The 25,959-nt window shown below is 34.3% G+C and overlaps 1 protein-coding gene across 2 annotated transcripts in view; it reads left to right on the top strand.

Annotated features, from left to right (window-relative positions):
- Positions 1 to 8,650, top strand: part of LOC145693448 (MFS-type transporter SLC18B1-like) — an 88,270-nt gene extending 79,620 nt beyond the window's left edge. For both annotated transcript variants that reach the window (XM_081769451.1, XM_081769452.1), the window contains exon 13: positions 1,051 to 8,650. In XM_081769451.1, coding sequence (XP_081625577.1) covers positions 1,051 to 1,326 — 276 coding nt within the window. In that variant the 3' untranslated portion in view covers positions 1,327 to 8,650. The remainder of the gene's footprint in view (positions 1 to 1,050) is intronic.
- Positions 8,651 to 25,959: the final 17,309 nt, after the last annotated feature.

Raw genomic sequence — 25,959 nt, 5'->3', positions numbered from 1 at the left:
TTTTATTCGATTTGAAACAACTCATTCCAGGCAAATGGGTGAAATACAAGAATATCAAACGCAGGTGATCATGCTCAAAGGCTAGTGACCCTCCACAAACATCAAAGCCTGGATTGTCGGCAAACAAGATTATGTTGATTGTTTTGGTTTGATCGTTCCATTTACAGGGTGTCTATCGATCACGAAAGTCAAGAATGTCACGAAATCAGAAAACGGTCATGAAAGTCACGAAGAAGCCACGAAATTTAGCTTTTGGGTCACGATTTTTTTTAACTGTGCAAGTGTAAATACAGATTGAAAAATTTTATTCTATAAAACGTCAAAATTCACCACCAAAATGTCTATGGTCGGCTTTAGACGCTACCAAATCGCAAACAAAATACGTTTGTATCGCATGGATGAAAATTCGGCCTAATTCGCACACAAATTCACTCTTGAAAATGTTAGAAAATTTTATGATTTGGTAAAGAAAAGGTCACGAAAAAGTCACGAAATTTCATTTTGGAATTTTAATAAACACCCTGATTTACTATATAACCTCTTTTATTATCATTACTATACACACATGACAAATAGAGAAGCATGAGTAAAGAAGTTGTAGGGTGTTGGTCAAGAAAATCAAACTTAATCTCGTTGAGAGTTAGTGCTCAGATAACCACGTGGGACTGTTTCTCAAAACTACTAGTCTTGTAATGTTTGTTACAAAACGGTAAAATATCGCGAAGTGAAAATATTAGAATAATAGTAGAGGTCATTTCCTAATACTGATAATTTGTCATGATTCTTAGGTATATATAATTGTAGAATATTTAATTTTAAAAAAGATTGTTTGTATTACAAGACTAGTAGTTTCGAAAAATATGCTCCTGGCCGGCCAGAATTCTTCATAAGCTACAATGTTACAATTTTATTGTCGTTAAATAGACATATTTTCTCATGCCAAAATACAACCGAGTATATATTGATAATGAATTATTAATACTTAACATGAATTGCGGTGTGTGTTTTTAGTGTAGAATTTATTCAAGGAAATTATCTTCTCTTTTTTAGGCACTTATGTGTACATTGTTCTTCTTAACAAGAAAAGAAACACCAAGTAAAGACAGTACTGAGGGAGATACTACAGTCACAACACTGGACTGCAGTTCTTCCAATGGTTCCTTAAATGAGAAGTCGCCACTTCTAAAGTCTGAAGAATACGAAGGTGTTAAAAAAGTCAAATATAGGTATTATGACCGTTCTGCAGCTACAGGAAGCCATTCTAACGGGATGACTGATATACGGCAAGTTGTTTCCGTGACTGCTGGAGGCGCGTGTGAAGTCTAATCTAAAACTGTTGAGCATGGATGACACTTTCGAAATACTTTCCCGAGGTGCTGTACGTAGATAAGATATTAAAAATATTTTGTTTTATAGATCAACAATATTTTGTCCATTCCATGAGAAATGATTGTTGAGCGAAGTGTGTTTGGAAAAAAGATTCTTGAATCGGAGCCTAAGCGTTAGTAATAATTAACGGGAAATGACAATAATACGATGAGAAGTTTAATTTTTAAAAATACTTGTGATTGCTCATATCAGTTATTTTCATTTCTTTGCTGTTCTATGTATTCGCGTTTTCCGTTTAATAGTATTAGAAAAACGTACATATTGCATATCTCAGCCTCCCCCCCCCCCTTTTTTTTTATCATCTTTCAATTTGTTACCAGTATACGCAAAAGTAATCCTAGAATTTTCTTGGGTTGTTAACTATAAGTAATCCATATTTAATTTCTTGTTTGTGTATATATATGTATAAGGGCAAGATAGTAAATAGTTAAGTATACAGGGTGGACGTTAATTTCTTATGGATAATTTTATGATGAACAGTTTCAATCAAACTAAGCGAAAATAGGTCCTAGTAAGCAATTCAGAACTATTTTAGAGTTATACACTGCCGAAAAGTGAAAAACGGATTCTAGCTTGGGAACTCTGAGAACAAGTTGAAGCGGTTCTAGGAACGAAACGAGTATATATGCTCTTTATATTTAATGTAGTTTTGCAAAGATATTTACGATGTAAGATACAACGCTTTTAGTTTTCCATCTATAATAGTTGTATTTAATTCGTAACATTTCAAAAGCAATTTATTAACTAATCAACTAATCAGACCAACTAATCTTTAGAAATCAACTAATAATGAATGTTGTAAGGCAATCTTGAGATTATATTGAAGTTAAATGATATTAACAATTAGAACATCAATGTAATAAAGTGAAAATTATGTTTACCTATTTATTCGTTGTAATTGTCCTATCGTGGAGTATGTGATAGGACACAATCACAGCTCATAAATAAGTAAATATAATTTTCACCTTAATATGAAAACTTAAACATTAAAAAAAAAAATAGATCGTTGTTTATTTGTTTTAAAGGTAATCCAATAAACAAGTTGCGGAAACAGTATTTTTTGACTAATTTAAACGTATATACTGTATGATCCGAATGGAATATACCGTTGTCTTAATATGTTTTACACCATATTCACATGAGATAAAATAAACCCTCGGGGTTCGAATAAAGCTCTTCCCACTGGTCTAGCGGCTAGCGCGTGTACGTTTAGTCCCAGGTTTGATGACCGGGTGGATAGCACAAAAATGTAATTTCACAATCATGTATACTTTCATTAAACATCCATCTCCTTTAGCTTAAAGGATATAAACCTGGGACCTTGAACTAAATTTAAATTAATTAATTTTCACACGTTTAAATCAATTTTTATACAATCTAAGTGGTCTAGCTAAGCCATGTTGGAGGAAAATCATAGAATTTTATTTGATGGCATCCGTTATGAGCAGAATCATTCATACACATAAAAGAGTGAATTGGCCGCGATGGCTGTGGTAGAGCGCTTACCTTTGGCGTGTGGGGGTCTCTGATTCGATGCCAGCTCCCACCAAGTGAATTTTATGATGGACAAACACCATGTGCTGTGGGTTTTCTCTGGATTCTTTCTTTCCTGGTGCTTTCATTTCGTCATTCCACCAGTATCATCTATCCTCGTCTCCAGGAGGCTCGGTTCGCAATCGTGGGCCGTTCAACTATATATTGAATACCATATACCAACAGGTAAATCAGAAGAAGGGTTTGCAATTATGTTACTTGGAATACGATAGTATTTAACGTTAATTTTAAATATGAGTGGTTTCCTATATTAGTTCCGTTTTGAGAATAGAAAGAATTAAGTTTCCTTTTAAACATCAGGAATGAATACAAATGGATGGAAAACCAAAAGCATCATCATAGTATAAGCACTGTCTAAATATTCAATTCCAGAACAATGCGGAACGAATTTTAGAAGGTAAGAGTAGGTAACTAAAGGATTTTTAGGCCTTCAAATAATCGTCGTTCGCTTTCGTCATGGTTGTGAAGCAGATATTTAGATACAGATTATAGTGGTAGATTTATTCTTGAGTTGAGTTCCATAGTTCTCTAGCTAGAACGATGTAAAAGTGAATTTTTCTCTATTTTTGGTAATATAAACTCTAGAAAGGCTTTATAATAATAATAATAATTATTATTATTATTATTATTAGTAGTAGTAGTAGTATTCGTTACTAATACTTTAGTTTTCTTAATTTAATTAGACTATTCCTAGTAAGAAATTACATCCTCTCTGTGTATATATTTTGTGCAACTATATTAGTTGCTGAGGAGTTGATGAACTAATTAAGATTTTTCAGTGGGATAAAAGGCGAAGTTCTTACACATAAAATTTTTAAATGAATGAATTCAGAATATACAATAGAGTATTACGTTTACTTAATACAATATAGCTAGCAAATGAGCAGTTGTACTTGAAAAACAAATCATACTCGAAGCTTGTAATATGGGTGCAGTAATCCTGGAAATGCTTTGTGAAACATCGAAATACAGCCTAATGTGAAGGGTATACTATTTTGATTTTTTTAAACCAATTTTAAAAGAATATTTATCTTGATACAGTATTTATTTTTTCATGTAGTTCGTGATTTCATACAATGAGCAGTGGTTAAGTAAATATTGGTTTAATTATACTTAAGACAATTATTTGTCCCATAAGAAATATTATGTACATTTTTGTGTGTCCTGTAATTTATATACCATTCATGTTCTAAACTCGAATTTTGCACATTTAAACGAAACTTGTATGCGCGATAAATTAAATAAATAAAACATTAATTCCTACCTTTGCTTTGCAGGCTCTCTATTCGGATGTGTACTTACTGTTTTGACACATGATTTCCGAAGTTAGACTAAAACTAATTTCTTGAATTGACTGGCATTTCCTCACAACTGATGATTATTTTGTTTCCTATTTTTCATCAACTTTAGTACTACTCGCGAATTAGGATAAATATTTTCGTAAAGAAATTTCTGCCGTATCAAAATAACTTCGTGGTAGCTTTAATTTGTATAGCTTATTGAACGAAAACGTTCATTGATAGGTCAGTAATCTTGTAAGTTGTCTCATGATTAACCTTTCGTTACGATTGCTATTTTAAAAAATACAATCCACTAATTTGTAGATAGCATGAGGAGGCAAGCTGTACATTCAAGTATCCTTCAATATGCCAATTTGCTAAACGTACCCCATTCCCTTACTGTGTAATCCACTATGAGATTTTTGATAATCACGGATAGTTGTTCGTTTTCGAAACGTACCCCGTTTTATAGATCTCCCGGTTTTCTTCTTGGTCCTACAAATAGGCACTTTTCCCGAAGATTTTGCAATTAGAATATCACTTATTTCCCTTACTTGCGATGTGTATCATTGAATTGAAACGTTTCTTTCCAATTATCCACACTGTACTCCTTGGCGTATGCTTATTATATAGAAATCCGCAGTATGTGACAAAATTTGCCAGATATTTTCCTTAAACCTTGGTTTTTAAAACCCTTTACCCTATGCTCACTTCAGTAAGTTAAATTGTATTCATGCAATATATAAACAAAATTATGCTTTTGTTGATTTCCATGTTCCATTTCGTTTACTATATTTAAAGAAAATAGGTGATGCAATATGAGCATGTTTTAAAAAGTAATAGCATGAACCCTTCTGAACGGTTTCAGCTACTGTCCCTCCCAACAGCCCAAGTCACTCACGGTAGATCACTTTATGATAAAAAGTCTATAATTAAAAACTTGAATTGTACTAACATTTTATAGAGAAATTCTTGGAGAGTAATAGCGGATGCATCGAAGGTTAAAAATCATTGACGCGAAAAGAAAACTGACATTGATTTATATTGTATAAAGTGAATTGTTATACTGTCAATGTCATACTTAACTGATTTTTCGTATGCACTATATTATACTATCTTAAATCTTTGCAAGAATTTATCCACAAAAACATGAGTTTTAAATTTCAGAACCCTTGCACCAAAGAGGAAAGGGTTCTCATAAAATAATTTAATCTTCATGTGAATGACTTGGGCTGTTAAGGCGGATCACAAAATAAGTGACTGAAACCGTTCAGGAGGTTCTTGGAGAGACAATAGTCAGGTTGGCTGCACATCATAACTTAAGGAATGTTAGTTGCAACGAAAAGTTATTTTATAGACGCTGTAGCGTATGTTTTCTGCCAGTTACGAATTTTATTTTCTCATTGCTGTAATTGTGTTTGTATTTGCTGTCGCTGCGCCAAGTATTGAAAGGACGAGGGTTGATGATGCCCATTTGTGGCCTATCACACAGGTTACTTGTGATGTATTTTTTAATAAATGCAGTATACATTCTTTATGGTTATGTAATTAGAATATTTGTTGTAATAGTGAAAGTTTATTTTTTTATTATTTATTTCTGCTTATAACGTGAAGTATTTTCTTAATTTTCGTGTATTTTAGGCGGTTTGTCTTACACTTCCGTCTATTTTTTTCAAAATTCTGCATCAATTATTACCAAGGCCACAATCAACTCTGTTATAGACCACAGATGGGCATTATCAACTCTCGTCCTTTATACAGCTCCTTTCTAGTATTATGGGGTCGGTGATACTCGGTGTGTTTCCTCCTATGCCCTGAAATGTTCTTTGTGTCTTATCCACATTCACCTCCAGACCGATTTCTTCACGTTATTAAGACGACATTCGTACTTTGTGGACGCTTCAGGTCTTCGTCCTCATATACGTAGTTGCGAGCCTGTCTCCTTTTTAACGCCAAAGCTATTTAAGACGTGAAATCCGAACTATATCAGCAATCGAACTCTGAATATATATGAGCACTAAGCATTCTACGGTTCGGAAGCCGAATCCTCATACACAACAACACTAGTTAAAAACATTCTAAGTTTAGTGCTCTGTTTTCCTTATTTCCTTGGTTGTATTCTAAAGCCAAATCAAAAAGTAAATGGAATAACACGTTTCCGTGAGTTAGTCGATATGAAATTCTAAACAAACACATTTCTGCGCTTTTACTGTTTAGGATATCTATTTCCAAACGTTTCACCACCAGTTTCCATTTAGTGTGTACATGATGAGCTTTTCGATCATGTTTATTAGAATTTACTTTATTTGGTGCATAGGATTCTCTCTGAAAGATAAATCCTCATTTTCCGTACTTTCTCCGTCTATCCTGGTAAACTTCGAACTTCGGTATTACATGTAAAATTGTAATTCAAGCATCATGTAACTCGTCTTTTTTTTGTCAAGAAAAAAGAAATCATGGTTAAAATCACAACCCCACATTATATTTATGTTTATTTATTCCGTGATTTTTGTAATAGCATACCGAAATTTCTTATTATCAAATAAATAATGCACACTATGAAATCAAACAGTTTTGGTGATTCCTTTAATTATCAAAAAGACACAAACCACTTGAAAAGAAAAAAAATACGAAAACTGAATTTGTTGCCTTTTTAAACTGTCGGACTCTTTCTTTCTTCCTTTTTCCCCCTGGGAATTTTATATTTATTTCGCGTTTTATATGACTGGGATTGTTATGACTGTTTTGAACGTGAATTGTAAATAACGATATATTTAATTTAATTTTGTGATCAAAAGGAGATTATTATAAACAGAATGAAATAGTTGTAAGTCATAGTTTTATTAATGAGTAAATTATGGGTAAATCAGACATTATACAACAAAACATAACATGAATGAGACAGTTTTATGTAAAATGAGATCACGTAAAATTGTTATGTTGTGATAACTGTACACTGGTTGTGATGAGGTTTTTCAGTACTTGTATGTATGTCGGAAAAGCACACCTATCTCAGCTTTTTTTTTTTTTTTTTTTTTTTTTTTTTTTTTAAAGCTACTGGGTATAGAGTTTTTAATGGATTGTGATTGGCACTTCCTGAATTGATTAAATTTTTTGATGGAATTTATTTTCAGTAGTTACTTTGCTCAGATATGAATTCATTATCATTATTTCTTGGTCGTTAGGTAGTTAATGTACAGTGTGTGGGCTGTGGTAGAAAAATAAAATAACAACATAGAAATTGAGTATTTTCATTGTATAATTGCAAGTAGTACAAAATTATGCTAAATTAGCCAGGTATATCATCTACAGAGGGGACACCGTTAATCTAGTGGTTAGAGCGTTGGATTCATGTCTATGTGGTCTCGGGTTAGATTCCCGGCCGACGCTTCCCAATTTTCGGGGTCCACCCAGCCACGTGAATAAAAAACGTGAGACGGGCACTAGGTCTAGAAAGTTTCCTATAGGCCTGGTAGCGAATGTCGCTAGGCTGGACGTGGTTCCACCAATCGCTAACAGATGGCGTGGGGCGGCTCAGGCCCAGAAATCAGGCCGTTATGCCAAGTAGTTTGGTTTGGTTTGGTTTTATATTATCTACAGAGTGAAATCAGTAAGATTAGAAATTATGGCGCTATTTAATTTTGAACCTCTCTTATAGAGGATTGAAATTGCCCCATTCCCAAGTGATTATAGTATATTATATACAAAAATAGTTGATGTTCTGGAAACAAAATAGTATGTTAATCCAAAGTGTTAACTTTTCTGACTACAAACATTATACTTTTTGATCCATTTTATATATGTTTCAATTTTAAATATCTTGTTAAAAATTTTACTAATACAGTATCATTAGAACATAGCATGTAATACAGTCTTGTGGTTGTAATCTACAAATTATAAATATATATGTATGTAATTTAATGAAATAGAAGTAAAATCAATATGTATTATTTGTCTGTTCGTATCAGTATTTTCTTTCTTTGAAAGTACTGGGTGTTTTAGATAGTATTCTGTCCACTTTAGAATAACACAACAGTTACTACACTTTTCATACTTGAATGTGGAGTTGATTTAAATTGTATTGATTGTTAAATGTTAGAGTTTCATATATTTTTCCAATAATTTATGCCAAAGGCAAAAAGTTTTTAGACTCACCCATTTTTGTAGATGACTTGTGTAAAAATACGGCCATTTCTCATGTAAATTTTCATTAAGTGTAATGTTATTCTTCATATTTGGGTATATTTAACATGCATGTTTATTTTTGTTTATATTGTTGTATTTACTTTATGCACCTTCAGTGCCTTTCGTGTGATGTTTTGATCATAACTAAGAACGGAAAAAAATATTATTTGGGTAAGTTTATTACGTGGGACTGGTAAAGGCATATCGTATTCGATACAGTATAGAATAATTGTTTTCAAAAAGTCTTGGCATAAAAAATAGATACTGCGTTATGAATAATGACATCAGTATATTTTAATTAAAACCCCATAAAATTGTTCACCGAGCTAGGGAAACTATATTGTTTCTTCGGGAAGTGGTACATCTTATCCTCAGGGTGTCTACTGATACTGGAAATACTTAAATTATACTGGAATTTAATTTTGATACTGAAAATACTGGAATTTTGATCCACATACTGGAAAAATCATGAAACTGGTAATTTGTCAACAATGCTTTTTTGTAATTGTTTTAAGTCTCAGAAACAATTTTGTATTCATTGTGATTGTAAATTTTTCCAAAGCAAGAGTTGTATACATTTTGTAATTAGACATTTAAACAATGGGTGGAGCGGAGAGCTGTGAGGGGAGTTAGGAGACTCTTTAAAAAATCTTAAAAAATCATTGTATTAAAAAAAATCAAGGTTAACTAAATTTATTAAAAATAAAATATTAGTTTGATGGTAAAACAATTACAAACCTGAAATAATCAAGAATGTGATTATTACTTAAGAACTTTAAAAAAAAAAAACATTGTATTAGGTACAAGAATTTTGCTGATAGTTATCCTGAATATACTGGAATTTTAAAACTGAAACTCGTAGACACCCTGAATCCTTCTGGAAATTAAATGCACAGTATATACCACTAACATTTACTTATATGATTCTATGTGGGTACTAACTTCAAGCTTACATAACATTACCGGAAATAATCATTAGTAGATTAGCAATGTTGGTATTACGACATGAATTTATATTAGTATTTTGAAACAATTGTTATCTTATTTATTATACATAAAAAAGTATGAAATCGTATGAAACTTTATTAATCAGTCGAGGTTATCAATATAAATAGTAGAACAAGATAAAAATCCATAGGAGCCGTCCACTTATTACGTAACGTTATTTTTGACCAATTTTTACCCCCTCCCTCCCCCTTGTCACACTTCGTAGCGCAGTGCCGAACCCCTCTCCCTCTGTTAAATAACACTTCTGATTTTTTTTCGCTAATGTCCTTATTTTGGGGGTTATTTTTAATGGTAGAACTTTTATTATAAAATTCTTGTATTCTGAATATATTTGTAATGTATTTTTCGCCAAAAAATCAAAGTATTAGAAAATGGTAGTATCGTAATATTTTAATCCCATAAGGTTGTGTAATTAACCAGTTTTAATTCTTCGATATTTCATACTGTCGTTTTCCCAAGGAGATCGCACCAACCTTTTAGGACACTAATGACTGGCAAGGAGGAAGCACAGCCGAAAGATGTAGGTGAACAGAATCTAAAGAACTGACATCGATCTCTTTCCGGGATCCAGGATACTTCGCGTATTTGAAGTTCGCCAGTATCGACGATGAAAAGAAGTTCTCTTCCTCGTCGACCACAGATTCAAAGTGGCTGCCCACGTCCAGTCGTTTGCAGGGCCATCTCGTTTGTAAACAAGCTTTCGAGCATCTTCTTCGGACTTTGGATTTCAGTTTATCCCTTTTCAAATTTTTCTTATCCAAAATCAGTAAAAATGCGAATAAACTCGATTTTTCCAGAAATATTCAAATCCAAAAATAATTTTTAAAAAACAGTACGAGATGAATATCTGACGAATTAGGTTTTTAATATTTTATTTTGCTCTGCAAATCGGGTATCGTTGTGTAGCGGAAAATATTTCACGAAAAATAGTTGGACATGCGAACTCCCTTAGATGAATAGAGTGGGCAATGATTCAAATCAAAAGTTTTAAATAAACGGGGGCATTTTCAAGCGGTGGGTACGATCACTAATAACTAAGTCCAGAAAAGTATGTGCCATAAATGCAGTGCTAAGATAGCCACAAAATAGAGTTTTATTATATTGTAATACATGCATGGATTGTCACCAGTCATGCTGGTATCTAGTAGTGTTTTCGAATCCCTTCTGCAGGATTCAATTTATATAGAATATATGTTTGTAATTTCCCAGAACAATAGAAATATTTATTTATTATTTATAAAATAGAAAGGAACTGAATACAATTAGTCTATTTGTTTGTAAGATTGTATATAAATGTGAGAATAAAAATAGAAATCACAGCAAAAGAAAAGTGTTACGTAACGAAGACGTAAACTCACTCCTCTCTCTTGTCACACTTCGTAACGCAAAGCCGAACCCTCCTCCCTTTGCCGCGTTACGTAATATGTGGACGACCCCATACTTCCTCCTCAAGCTGTCACATTAAAATAAATATCTAAAAATGACTTCCACACGTTGTGGAAAAACTGCCTGTGTCTACCAAGTTTGTGGAAGTATCCTGTTTTTTTTTCGACAAGGACTGTAACAGACAGCAAAAATAAACTATCAGTTCTGGTATAACTACAGTTAGTCGAAATTACTCATTAAGGGTGAAATACGTACTTATTTAAAAGATTAAGATAGAGAGGAAATGTAAATTTTCTGCATATACAAGCACAGTTTCTCAAATTAAATCCTAAATGAATTTCTGTATTTAGTTGCGTAACTCTGAAACGTATTATGAACTCAGCGTATAAACAGCATTAAGTTATTTTATTTCGTGCAGAAGAGTGATATTGTTTGACGATATTATTTTATGTTAATTCTTACTTTTGTTCCAAGTAGTAACAGTACCTGTAATTTTGAATTTAATATGGCAAACGACTCTTAATTTCTTTCAAGTGATCCCTTTGGAGGGAGGTGATATTTTATAGTTCATATGGAAAGTTATTATTTATAAGTACCAGTTACTTTTAATATGTAAACAACCACGTGCAATGATACTGTTGCTTAATATGTAATTAATTATATTGGTTTTTAAATTTAAGAAGGAATTAAGATACTCATTATATTGTTGATATTTCCTTTTCCGGCTTATGACTTCTTTAATTTTCGTTAATTCCGGTGTGTAACCAGTGTATATTTATTTAAATTAAGAATTTCTTATACGAAGCAAAATATACAATTTTGTTATCTAGTCAGTCCCAAATGTGTTCAAATATGTTGTTTTTCTGCAGTTTGTTTTATACATACAGTCCATCTTTTAATTAAATAAATTGTACTATCTACCAGACAGTTGAACTATGCTGAATGCGAATAAAGAAGAAATAAAACTAACTTTGTTTTAATTAGCGTTGTGGGAAATAGTCACTACTAGACAAAAGCACGCAAAGTTAAATTCATACACAGTATTCTGTCCGAAATTCGAACGTCCCGAACTTGAACAACTTGAAATACGAACGAGGGATTCGAGGAAATTTTGCCCCGCAATACAAACCTTACTTTGGAATCCGAACTTTGATCACGTTGTTCGTGTGTGTTTTTGCTTGCGTTTCTCACTGCGTGTGGGTCATTCATAGCTTTGTCGTTCAGTTCGTTGTTGAAAGCTGTAGTCAACTCATCTTGTGGAATTGTCTCTGTTAATTTTATGCTTTTGTACTTGTTTTATCTTCTTTTGTTTTATACTGAGTTGGACAAAAGTAGCTTTATAGTTATTTCACGTTTTAAATCTATTTTTCCAAGCCAGTATTCTATATAATTTCTCCATGTTTCAGAAATGTTACTTATGTATTCCTCATATGGATGTTTTTTTTTTTTTTTTTCTGCAAACTTGTTTTTCAAATTATCAGGACTGTAGACAGGCATAGCTGTGTGTACTGAGCTGATAACAATCCTCATGAAATTAAGTGTATTCTAAAAATTATTATTATTATTTAATATTTTACCTCAAAAGACAGTGTATTTATTATTAAACTCATTTTAAAATATAGAGTTGTAGGACATAGAAACGAATTAAAACAGGTTTCATTATTATAAAGCGGAAAAATTCTGTGAACTCGAACACGGTTCTGAAACGGGTGAGTTCATATTCCAAGCTATCATTGTACTACAATCACAAAGCCATGGAAAATGATCGGTCCACTAATTAGTATAAAGAGCTCTGAAATAAAATAGATTATGTAAGATACTTTGTTTTGTTTTGTTTTGTTCAGGAGTAGTTAAATTTATAACGTTGTTTGACAGTTTTGGTCACTTTTTGATGAATGTCAAGATTATAATGAAAGGTGGTAGTTGTAGATTGGATTAAATTTAAATTTGAGTTCGGATTCGCTAAAGATTCGTTAACATTCTGTATTCAGTTAATAAAATCTGCATAGGTGATCTCGGTCCGGCAAAATAAGGATTGTTACGCGATCCGTTGCCTTTATTACTCAAGCTAGGGCATGAAAAGGAAGTTAGCGATATTCTTTCCACAAACAATAGCATTAATTGCAAGTGGTGGAAATTTAATAATAATTATTATTATTATTATTAGCACGAATCTTTAATACTTAATCCAATTTTGATAATCCTTGAGTTTTTAATAAATTGTTTATAAAATTTCATGATTACAAATGATCAAATTTATATAGCAAATGCTAGAAAGTCGTTATCAAATCAGATTTCGTTTGTCTATTCATAAGAATAAAATGAAATGATTTAGCAAGAAAGAAAAATATCTAATTGGGATCTTGAAGAAAGATGATGATTAGAATTTGAGAAATTAAATTTTCTGTTGTAATATTAAATTTGAGAATAGCTATTCTGAAAGATAGATAAAAGTTACGAAATCGTGATATATATCTTTATATGTTCTAAAAATAGCGCCCACGAACCATAGACTATTATTCTATAGGTCAAAATTAAGCAAAGAATATATACAGGATGTTTCAAAACAACACCGACTATGTTTGGGAGGTTATTCCTGACACAAAGATAAGACGAAAAGTATAGACCAATCTGGGTGCACAAATGCTTCCTTTCGCAGTTATAAGTTGCCGAAAATATGAAAAAATGAAGTTTAAAGATCCATAGCTCCGAAACTATTGGACCTATCGTAGTCGGGTCAGTATTTCATTTAGGAACTAGTATGTGCGCTATCCATAAATACGTGTTTCAGAATGCTAAGGTACTCACGGGACAATTTTTATAGAGACAATTTGGCTATGGGCATATAATTTGAAGTCCTCACCAACTGCCTCTATAAAAATTGTTGCGCAAGTAGCGCAGGATTCTGAAACATGAATATTTGGATAGCGCACGTACTAGTTCCTAAATAAAGTCTTGACCCGACTATAGTAGATCCCATAGTATTGGAGGTATGGACCTTTAAAGTTCATTTTTTCATGTTTTCGGGAGCCTATAACTCCGAAAGGAAGAATTTGTGCACACAGGTTGGTCTATACTTTTCGTCCTACCTTGGTGTCAGGAATTACCTCCCAAACGTTGTCTGTGTTGTTTTGAAATACCCTGTGTAATTATGTACTTGTCTCTTGCTAGCCTGAAGGACCAAATTTCACTGTATGCAACGTCGCGCGTAGATTGTTAGACCATACAGTTGATCTAACAATCCATCAAATAGTTACTTCGATTCTTTCCAGATGGCAGTTAAGTCGATAGGCGTTGATACTTGCACCACCGTCGGTACAAAAATAAACACAATTCACTTGCTAACAAAGAAGTAAATGCCAAGATTAGCTAAATAGTTTCTACAGAAATGAAACAAATAGCTATATTCTAGTTAAATCAATGTAATTTTATTGTTTTGTAATGAATACAAATCGCAAATAAAAACTGAAAAGGAAATGACAGATCAAGTGACTTGCCAAATTCAAATAATAATAATAAATTCTACATAAATGCTTTATACTGCCTTAACAGAATCCAATGTTTCAATAAAATCCCAATATATATAATATAATTAATTTAATATTCCTTAAAAAAATAAAAGACAAAATTAAGTGATACAAATATTTGAAATGAATACATTAATTTTACACCTAGATCGTAAGAGAAAAAATAAAAAGTAGAATACAGTGGTATTTAAAGCTAAACGTAAACTCTTTCTACGTTTACAAAATAATTGTCAAATAAACATATTTAGCACGTTTGGCTTGGCTACTGAACCAACTGCAAATATTGATTTTGTTAGAGTGTATTGTTCGTAATCCGTACAGTTCTATTCATCTTTTTCATTCGTTTTGTCTGTGTGATGTACTGAAGTGCTTTGAGGTATTAGGCTGATTGTGGGACGAAATCCATTGCGGATTCAAGTCCCATTGATGAGCTGTTGTGTTCATTTCCTGTCAAATCTGGTAAGAATTCAAAATGTACTAGTTAACTCAATAATAAAACATGTCCACGGGACGTCCTTTGGATACCCCATAGGACATTCAAGTTCTCCAGCAGAAACTTTAAGGATAATGGAAATATTCTTGGATTTCTCCCGGATTTCGATGGGATATGTCTGTCAGACAGTATTTAGGTGTCCAAAACTGTGATAATCCCGCGAAGAGTTCAGAATGTCCACTGGCAAAAATGAGTACCGTATCCCGATATCCTGGGACTGTCGTGAACATCTTTGTGCAGGAGTGCCCACAAACGGGATTTAGGGCGTAGCTTGCGCCAATCAGATTATTTAAGCGGACTAATTTTTCATTGAAAAAGTTAGTGTACAATCAGACTGGACAATATTAAATTTGAGGGGAAAGGGTATATTTGGCCGCTTGAATGGTAAATTTAGGGGGAGGAATTATAGATTTGAGAGTAAAATGGTAAATTCGAGGAAAGAAGGGTATATTTGGAGTCTAGAATGGTAAGGGAGGAGAATGGTAAATTTGAGAAAAGAAAGGTGTAGGCCTATCTGAGAGTTAAGAATGGTAAATTTAAAGAAAAGAATGATAGATATGAGAGAGGAGAATGAAACTTTGAAGAAAGAAAGCATATTTGGAGGCTAGAATGGTACATTTAGAGAGAAGAATTATAGATATGAGCGAGAAGAATACTAGGCCTATATTTGGGGGCTAGAATGCTAAATTTAGGGGAAAGAATGATAGAATTGAGGTAGAGAGTAGTAAGGTGTTAGTCCTAAGCCTTTGAGGGTGGATGGGCGCCTATTTCTGTGCTATAAATGAATTAACAAACAGTGCGTTCAAATCTACTGAGAGGAGATCCCTGGTTCAATCCCAGACCATATGAATTTATAGGAGACAAATACCGTGACCATGAGTTTTCTCAAAAGTTCCCTAATTTCCTCTCACTTTCTCATTCTATCAATTTTATTCTTAATCACTTTAATTAATCATCTGTCCATTAGTCTGAAAGCCATTGCAGCTGGATATAAAGATTTCATTTCCGTAGGTATAGATTTTTCACTTAAAGCTCACGAGATTCGAACCACACCTTTTTGCCAGGAATCTGAATCATATCCACATCACTTGTATTATTGAAGTTTTGTTTCTGTGCATTGCTTTATTATTTTCATGAGACCTGTAGATCCGTCTAATTATATATATATATATATATATATATATATATATATATATATATATATATATATATATATATACTCCTTGCAGTGTACCAATTGAACTTTGTAGTGGACAAATACCGTGTGTGGGTTTCCTCGGGGTTCTCCCGTTTTCCTCCCACTTTCTTCACTTCACTCTTCTTATTATCACGGTTTCCTTTAGCCTAACCGGCATAACGTAAAACTCAAAGGGCCTTATGCAGAGTCCTTCCGACGCGTAATTTGTGCCATACTAGAGAGTTCGACTAACATATGTTTCCTGCAGTAGTCAGGCCTTTAGTATGACGCTAATCATATGACAAAACGACTCTGCATAACGCGGAAAGATTTTATTTTTTCCTTGCAGTGTAGCCTATATTAGTGCTTCTGAACCATTTTTCATTGACGGCATACTTTACTGAACGTCTCGATACACTTTTTTGTTAATAATATAAATTTTAATAGTGTAACTCTATTAAGTTTCTGTAAAGTACTGACTCGGTGTAGTCCTCAGCACTGTTGCTACTGCTGCAGGCGTTGATTGGTAGTCAGTCAGTCTCAAAATTAGTTTTAACTAATTACTAAAACGAGGAATTTTAGGTGCAAATTTCAAATCTAAATACTCATAAATACTCAATGTAAACAGTACAAAACTGATTGTTTCATATATAAGAACTCAAAATTCACTGATGTAAGCCTATTAAAAAGTCTGCCTAAAACAAGTCACCAGAACACAATGTTAATAAAGTCACCAGTCCAGAAAACTGTTTAAAAAGGTAACATTTAACATTTCAATAAAAGTCCAAGGTCAATATATTTTTAAGTGAGGCTGCATCTCCGATCACTAAGTAACGCTCGTGACTAAATGGCTAGCATTCGGCGTTGGAGGCCGAGGCTCGATTCCCGGTGGAAGCTCACGTGGTTTGGATTTGACGTTTAAGTCGTAACACATGTATACCCTCGGTGCTAAACGAGATGGTAAAGTCCAAATCAACCTATCCAGTCACTAAGTAAAACATTTATATATACAAAAAGACTGGTTGGTGATAGCTGTGATTGGTCAATTTGATACTGTCACCTTTCTATTCAGTAGCGTCCTCACGGGATGACACTGAAGCAGAAATTGACCTAACGTGATGCCGTACACGCTCGGTGTTTTTTGTTTTAATTGTTATAGAAATAGAATGCAGATAAGAAGCCAGAAGTGCAAAAAAGTGATTACATTGAGAAAAGGTGCAAAAAGATGCTTCCATTGAAAAAAAAGTAAGTATAACAACAACAAAAACAGTTAACCTTTTTGGAATTTTTAAGGAAATTTTAGACTCTCAGTCAAGGATCTACTGCATCATCACTATTTATCTAGGATCATGGTTCATACCTCATTCTCTTCAGAATAAAGCAACCTTCCAAATGATACCATTCGTATGTTCGTATCGTATATATGAAAAGGAAAATTTGAGGAAAATATGGATTAAAAATCCCTTTTTCGAAAGTTTAGGCCCCTTTGGATCCTTCCTGTGTTGATTCACGGAGCTCAAAATCATTTGAAAAATACTAACATGCAAGTAGTGTACGTAATGCATGTGCAAAATATCAATCTGATATCTTGAAAACTAAGAAGGGGAAATATTTACCAATGTGCGATGAATATCTCAAAAATAACTCAGAAATCTCGAGGAAAAAAATAGGCTGTAATGTAAAAATTTCCTAAGGCATCACTACTTATCCTAGGATTTTCGTTCGTACCTCATTCTCTTCAGAATAAAGCAACCTTCCGAACAGTGCCATTCCATGTTCGTAACATATACTTAAAAATCCCATTTTCAAAAAATTAGGTCCCTTTAAACGACCCTGTGTTAACCTATAGATCTCAAAATCACTTTGAAAAATACTAAGTGGTGTTTGCAATGCGTGTGCAAAATATCAATCTGATATGTTGGAGGCTAAGGAGAAGGGAAATATTTCCTCAGGCATAACAAAGTAGAACATTAGATAATGTAGAAAACTAAGAAGGGGAAAAAAATCTTTATAAATGGAACATTAGATAACGCAGAAACTTTTACTTACTTTATGATGATGGTGTATGCAGCTCCTGCTACCAGACCCCGTCATCTGACAAACATACAAAGGCTTGACATTCGCTACATATGTATATGATCATTTTGGTCTTTTTTTGTTCTGTTATAGCAGAACTTTCCTTTCCATTTCTCACAATCGCATACCAAGCAACATCAGGGATATGATTCCGTGATGTGCTTTGGACATACGACGGTGACGGACCAGCACTGCCAGTCTTGTTCTTGAATCCCATAAAATCTTTTAGACAGTATTTGCGAGAGAACAAAATAAGCTTTTTTGCGTTGTACTCTTGAAGGCCAATCAGATGACGTCATGACCCCCACCAACTTGACGAGCTCTTCTTAATGCATTTATGACTGAACAATAAAAAAATCCAGGAATAATAGATGTTAAATTAGCGTTTTAAATCAATACCATAAATCCGGAAAGGATTACAAGTGTTTATTTAACGTTTTTTTTTTCTTGCCAGATAATCTAATTTGTGCATTTCTAGTAGCAAAACAAACATTAGGGTGAAGCACCTAAATTTCCTCGCTCTGCTAATATTAAAGCATAGCGGTTTTTTAAATTCTCAAATTTCGCGATATCCCGGTCAGAAGGAAAATGACAGAACACTTTCTAGGACATTATATTGCATGAAAGATTAAAAACATTGGGAAATCAAAAACAGCTAATGAAGGATCACCTCGACGACCCGTCTAAAGCTATTGATTCAAAATTTCTGTCCTCTCACTAAGGCGCATTTTGCGGTTGCGTCTTCTATATCCGATTCAGATCATTGCGAATATCAAGATATTTCATACAGCGCTATTTTATTCTTTTGTTCCGCAGCTAGAAAGTGGTACACACTCTCCTGAAGTTTCTGCATCTCTTATAAGTATGCCATATAATGGTTAACCCTACAATGCATGATTTAATTTTCAGTGAAAAGAAAAAGTTTTGCAAGAGAAAAGAAAAATGGGTAACGCAAGTACCGGTGCCTTCTAAGCGGAAACCGTGGAATTACAACTAGGTTCGAACGTTTCCATCTGGTTCAAAATGCATTAGCAACTACATACCGTTATGTAGGAAAGCATAGATTACATTTAGCACTATGACCCATATCTGTCTCACTATGCATTGTAGGGTTAAGTAAACTATGTTTGCTTTGTTTCTAAAGGATCTTTGATGTGAGGACAGAAAAGATGTGTGAATTGAGACCAAATGTAGTGAAAAGAAATCAATTTGATGTCTCAATTTTAAAATTGAAGAACTTAAATAAACCAGTAAGACATGATTTGCATGAAATAATTTGTCCTTCGCAGAGTTATTGCCGGGAAATGTAATCAGTTGAAGACAACCTGGCACATGAATTTGATACGCAAAATAAATTAAAATGTATATTTATAATCGAAATAAGCAGAATGTGCACAAAAGTTACACCTATTCTATACTCTGTTTTTTCTTTCCTTTTTTCTTGTTTTTTTACAAAACTGAAAAAGAACTGGTGGAAACGCATTTAAGGACATCCAATCGGAATTTCACACAAGGATAAAGTAATGGTAGGTGTTAAGGATCCCAACATGCCCATGAGATCCCGAATATGTTATACAGGGTTTTCAAAAACATGTATACTCATCTTAATAGTGTTGTATGGAATGTTCGCTGTAGCTGAGTGATGGTCGCTGTTAGAGCCCAGCCAACAATCAGGTACCATCTCATAGTTGCTCAATACAACTTTAGGTGTGGAAAGTTAGCAAGCCAGGTACAAGGTGTATACCGAGTAGGCCTAAAATAGTAGATTCCTCTTGTGGTATGAGGACCTACACTATCCTGCAGAAAGATTTGGTTTCTTAAAGTGTCCAGATAAGGTCGGAGGACATGATCGGCAACATTAGAAGCGTAAGACACACTATCCATAATTGTCTATAAGGAACAGAATATATATATCTTGTTGCTCCAGTGCCAGCTGTATGTCCTGTATGGCAAAAATGTACACACTTGTACGTCTATGGGCACGTTCAAGACCGCTGCTAACTTCGAGATAGAAACCACTCTCATCACTGAATACCACCGCCCTCTATGGTGATAAAATTGCAGGGTTCAAACTACAAACCCTGTGGGTGCGCCGCACCCACAAGATTATTTATGTGGGTGCAGGAACCCCGGAGCACCCACATAGTCGGCGCGCATTATTGGTGTCATAATCTTATTACATTTTTGTGAGTGGCTGTTATTACTTCCATGTTATACTATAACAAGGAAGTATTGTATTAAGGTCAAAATGCCTAATGTATATCCAAATACGACAAGATTTGAGTGAAGACCTACCATTTCCGTATTGACGTCTCTGTGTCTGTATGTATGTACGTTCAGAAAATATTTCGTCAACGATAAATCACGTGAAAGATTACATATACACACTGGGCCCTTCACAACTTTCTATTTGGTTCAATATTCGTGAAGTGTCTAACATTTACCATGCAACACCTTCCAAACGGTACAAGCTACGGTAAAACTAACTACATCAATGAATTTCCGTGAAAATTGTACATGAATTGATGTAGCACTTGCACCTATTCCTATTTCAAAAACCGAAAGTTGAATCCAATATGACGGATCCAAGATAGCGGCCGGGGTGGGTAACATGTGTCAGAGAAGCAGTACTTGATCCAATTTGTTTTGCATACATTTATGTCCGGTTGCATCTAAAGAAACTAAAAGCAACTGCAAGCGTTATAGCTAGTAGTGTATGATTGAATTCCGGATATATGAAGGCCCATAAATATAAAAATTACCGGTATGGGCCGCTAAAATTAGTACAGTACACATTGGACAGCGGAGAACTTTGCAATTGAATCAATTTTACACGAATCTCGAGGGGATACTTTGCGAATGTACCTTGTGAGTGAAATAGGTTACGCTTGGTATTAACTAACCACAAGAAATAATCCTTCTACCTTATTCTCCGAAGCTTGACCTTAAAAGAACTCTTCTCTTTAAAGAAATAAGTAGCAGTGTCACGTGTATACCACATGAAGGAATAGAATATTAAAAGTAACAGAATGGTAAGCGACAAAAGTTACTTTTTGGTACAGTTCGGTTGTATACTACAGGGGGACAATTAATCTATAATAACTCTCTGCGCAAATATATGGGGGGGACATACATTCGGATTAGTGGATGGATAAACTCCATCAACGTACTCGATTCAGGAACATTCGGGCAGGCCAGGAGACAATTGCACCATGAGTTTGAGAATCACATGCTTTTTAATAAATTGTATACTAATATACTAAACAGAAAACGTGGAACTCTTTATCTCCGTGAACAATCTACTACCTACCCACTCCCGTCCCGTCATACACATCGAGCAAAATCTGAAATGAAGCTAATGACTCGATTTCTAACTTTTTACCATCTACAACATGGCTAAAATCGTTAGCAATTCATCCAGTGGTTCTTGAGATTTTTGTCCCCCTAGACGGATGAACACACGGACAGACAGAGTAAGTATAGGGTGTTCCATAAAGAACGCAACTTTTGAAATGCCCGCCATTTCTGTTCTAGTAAGTTGGCAGCACTGAACGTTACACGATTTTCATCTGTTATCTTTGTGGTTAGTAGTCACGGAGCGCCGAGTAGCGCATGATCGTCATATGTTTTCTGTACGGGTAGGAATGGAGCGCTTCACGACAAAACAATGTGTTGTCGTAGTGAAAATTTACTACACATGTGGCGAACTTGTTCAGACTGTTCGCAAACTCCGTGGAATGTTTGGTCAACATAATACACCAAGGAAGTCAACTGTGATTATATGTAGCGTTCAGTGCTGCCAAATTACTAGAACAGAAATGACAGGCAACTCAAAAGTTGTGTTCTTTATGATATACCCTTATATCCCTTTCCGTACAGGAACTTTTTAACATCTTTTTAAATCCCCACCAAACTTCAACCGCAAACAAAATAAATATACACACTCTGGTATAGGATTGACGCATATGTACGATTCATGTAACCCGCAAAATTGTAGTGAGCCGTCCCCGGCCGAAGAAATAAAATGCAACACAAAAATATATAATTATTAATGATTGTAGGTGGTATACGCACAATCGTGCGGGTACGTCACGAAAAGGATATAAAATTTACATAAAAGAAGTTTTGGTTGGTAAATCAAACTTCTTAAAGAATAGTACATGAGTACATGGTAAAAATGGATACATGAGTAAAAATTGGTTTAGCTTCTGAAAGACAGACACTTTTGCAGTAGTATACCTAGGTAAAATGATTTTGAAAGCCGAGACCAGAGATGGAGTGGGTAAGTGGATCAGTGAGTCAAGTTTTCTGAGTGATCAGTGGGTCGTGGGTCATCAGCGTGTGACCCACTGCGCTCCTACCACTCACCATGACCCACTGCGTCCCACCACCCACCTGACCCACTCTGATCCATCGACTCACTCTGATCCACCGACTTACTCTGATCCGACCCACTCTGCTCACTGCATTATAAACAGCATCTTCTGAACACTGGTGAATTTGTCTACCTTTTACTTTTAAGACCTCTACTTTCCTTCCTTTTTCATTTGTTTCTGTTTACTTACCTGAGACGAGTATATCTAAGAAAAAAAAGCAGTCACTTTTGTATATTGATATTTGTATTTGTAATAATGGCAATAGGACTTATATTACTACTTGGCTTTCGAGACACAAAGCCTGTAAGTTTTTAAAGGAACTAACTACTCGAAAAAAAAAACATTTTTGAATTACTGTAATATATAAATATTACAGTATAAATATTATATTTATATATTACAGTAATAATATATAAATTATTATATAAAAATTGAATGTAACTATGTGTGCCTGATCATCGCGGCCAAATTGAAAACCCAAATGAAACGACTTTTGGTTTATAGTTAGGCCTTAATCCAAACTGGGATGTTATCATATCGCTTTCATTATAATACATATCCTAAGAGGTAGTGGGGATTCGAATTTTTGCGAAAAAAATTGAGTATGTGCCAGGGATGGGCACGAGCGAGTTCGAGCGAGTTTTCTTTGAAAGTCGACTCGCCTCAAAACAGACATTTTCACCTCGACTCGATAACTCGACTCGAATTTGGGCCGAGATTCGAGTCGAGTCGAGCCAATTCGAGCTAAACCCTGTGTGTAGTTCCAAGTACTCTTTTCAAGTATCCTACATAGACAATATAATTATCAATGATAGTACTACTCCTTCTTAATTATTATTATTATTATTATTATTATTATTATTATTATTATTATTATTATTATTATTATTATTATTATTATTATTATTATTATTATTATTATAACACCATGTATAACCATGAAAGGTAGGCGCTTTCTATCTGAATACTAAAAACTAGTTGACTGTAGATCTCGGGCTTCGAAAAGTCTTCAGAAGGCAAGGACATCTGTCACGAGGTTATGAGCTTGAGTGCCGGAGGAGTAAGTATTCCGGTTCGAGTCAAAAGTTGTTAAAAGTTATAGGGCGCCGGCCAAAGATGTTCAATACTGCTCGGCCTGGATCTACGGTTGTCAACTGCTCGAGCGGCTCGGCTCACAGCTCATTCACTATCGAGCCTAACCGAGAAGTTACCCGAGCCAACAGTTCACATAATCGAGCTGGCTCGAGCCGATGGCTCATCCGAGCCGAACCGAACCGAGCTGATTGCTCACCCAACCGAGCCAGTTCGAGCCATCGACTCAGTTGAGCTGAGTCGAACCAAGCCGATGGACTCGTTTCAACGGAGCTAGCTTGAGCCGATGGTACACATGAGCCGAGTCGGTGGCTCATCCTAATCGAGCAGGCTCGAGCAGCTCGCTCAGTTGAACCGAGCCGAGCCGGTTGATATCACTACTCAGGTTAGGCTTCTTCTTGGGCTCAAAAATTCGACCGTGCAGGTCTCAGCTTTGATGGTTGGTACATACTTATATTGGTCTATAACTATTCTATCAGGACTTGTTTCCATTTTGTACTGATACACAATAACACACTGAGCAAGGCTATGTGATAATATGTATAAAAAAACACTATCACGTAACAGTTTCAACACAATAACTGTGTCTTCATCAGACTTTCACTCCTTCTGGCTGCTTGGGAGTTGTACATCACTTATATACTCTCCGGAGATCGAATTTTAATTAGGCTCCGTCCTTTCATTAAAAAGTAACACTTGTGTGGTTTTCACTTTCACTTTTTAGCTGCACATGTGTCCAATTAAAATTTTACTTTTTTTGCTGGATACATTCTGTCCTCTAATTATCCTTATTTTCCTTATTAATTTTTCTCTTTCTTTCTTCTCCCTTTTCAATTCTTCTTCTTTAAGCAGAATCTTTTTCCACTCTTTATTTATCGAGAATCCTGCATTGCAATTCATCACTTTGTCTCTGCCTTCATCATCTCCCTGGGTTCCTTCCATTATTATTGATTTTATTATTGATGACAGTTATTATTGATTTTGTCATAAGGCACCAGTTTTGGGTAATTATCTTATCTGATATCTCTAGTTTTATTTATGCAATCAAAACTATCCATCTTAACAAATTATTGCTCTACCTAAAATTAAATGGTTAAGTTTCGTTATGAGAATGCATTCTAAATTGCCCCCATGCTAACATGGTTATTATTACATGAGCTATGTGTGGATATAAATTGTGTATGTCGACGTCCGAATTTCGATCCAATAAGTTGGCATACGTTAATAATAATAATAATAATAATAATAATAATAATAAGAAGAAGAAGAAGAAGAAGAAGAAGAAGAAGAAGAAGAAAGGGAGGAGGATAAGTTATTCTTCTCAATAGTGTGATTATCATTACAAACCGTAGCCAGAACATTAAGACAGGGGATGAGAGATTTTTTCTTCGGAGGTTTAACTCCATTGATTTTGTTTAGATTTAGCGTCCGTTTCAGCACCGACATTATGTGAGACGTAGACCTACAGCTTAACGTGGAATTTGAACCACATGAGCTTCAGCCGGGAATCAAATCCGGGTCTCCCGCTGTCCTGCTCCTCCTTCAGATGTTAATGCGCAACGGAAATAGATTTTAGCATTAAAGTCGTCCAACGCAGAATTCAAAGAAAACCGTGCTAAGCAACTTTGAATGGCCCGAGTCGCCAGCTTAAAGCATAGCTCCAAGCAACAGTAACGCATCCAAGTTGTTAATGTAGGGAGCCCATACCCCAAGGAATCGAATATATTTAAAATGAAACTACTATTAGATATAATAGAAAATCAAAAATATAAAAAAAAATATGATCAAGATTCATGGTAATATTGAATTAATAGCGCTTGGAATGAAACTAGGTAACATAATACATGCATATACATATAGATATACAAACATAAATCAGTAAACAAATCGATGACAGTTTTGATAAATCACATTATCTGTACATAACGGTTTAATACGATTTTTTTTACAGATGGCAAAATTTTACAATTTTATTATATATAGCTTTGTAGGTACTTACAGATAAACATACCTAGGTATATGATAGCAGTCGTTAAATTGCTTGCACTATTATTGCAGTTAGTTTTATTTGTATTATATTTACTGGGAATAATGATCTACATTGCTTTAGTGCACAAGATGGTTTATATATTTTATTTCTCAGACATATTCATATTTCCTTTTATGACTTCAATATTATTAATTAGCATTCAACATTTTCTTCAACTTTGTATCATTATGTTTAATAACATTACTAAATTATACTTTATTTCTTTCATTCTTGTCGATTATTTATTTTTTTATAATTAAACATACCTAAAAAAATAGCACCAAGCAATAAGCAGTCGAGAGCTCCAGCACGAAATTCCCAATAAGGTGATATAGGTAACACATCCGATCCATACCATATTAAACTTCAGACACCGCCATCATCATC

Source organism: Thermobia domestica, chromosome 8 (genome assembly GCF_964235325.1).
Source record: "Thermobia domestica chromosome 8, izTheDome1.hap1.1, whole genome shotgun sequence".
Taxonomy (NCBI): Eukaryota; Metazoa; Arthropoda; class Insecta; order Zygentoma; family Lepismatidae; genus Thermobia; species Thermobia domestica.
This window is presented reverse-complemented; position numbering and strand designations above follow the sequence as displayed.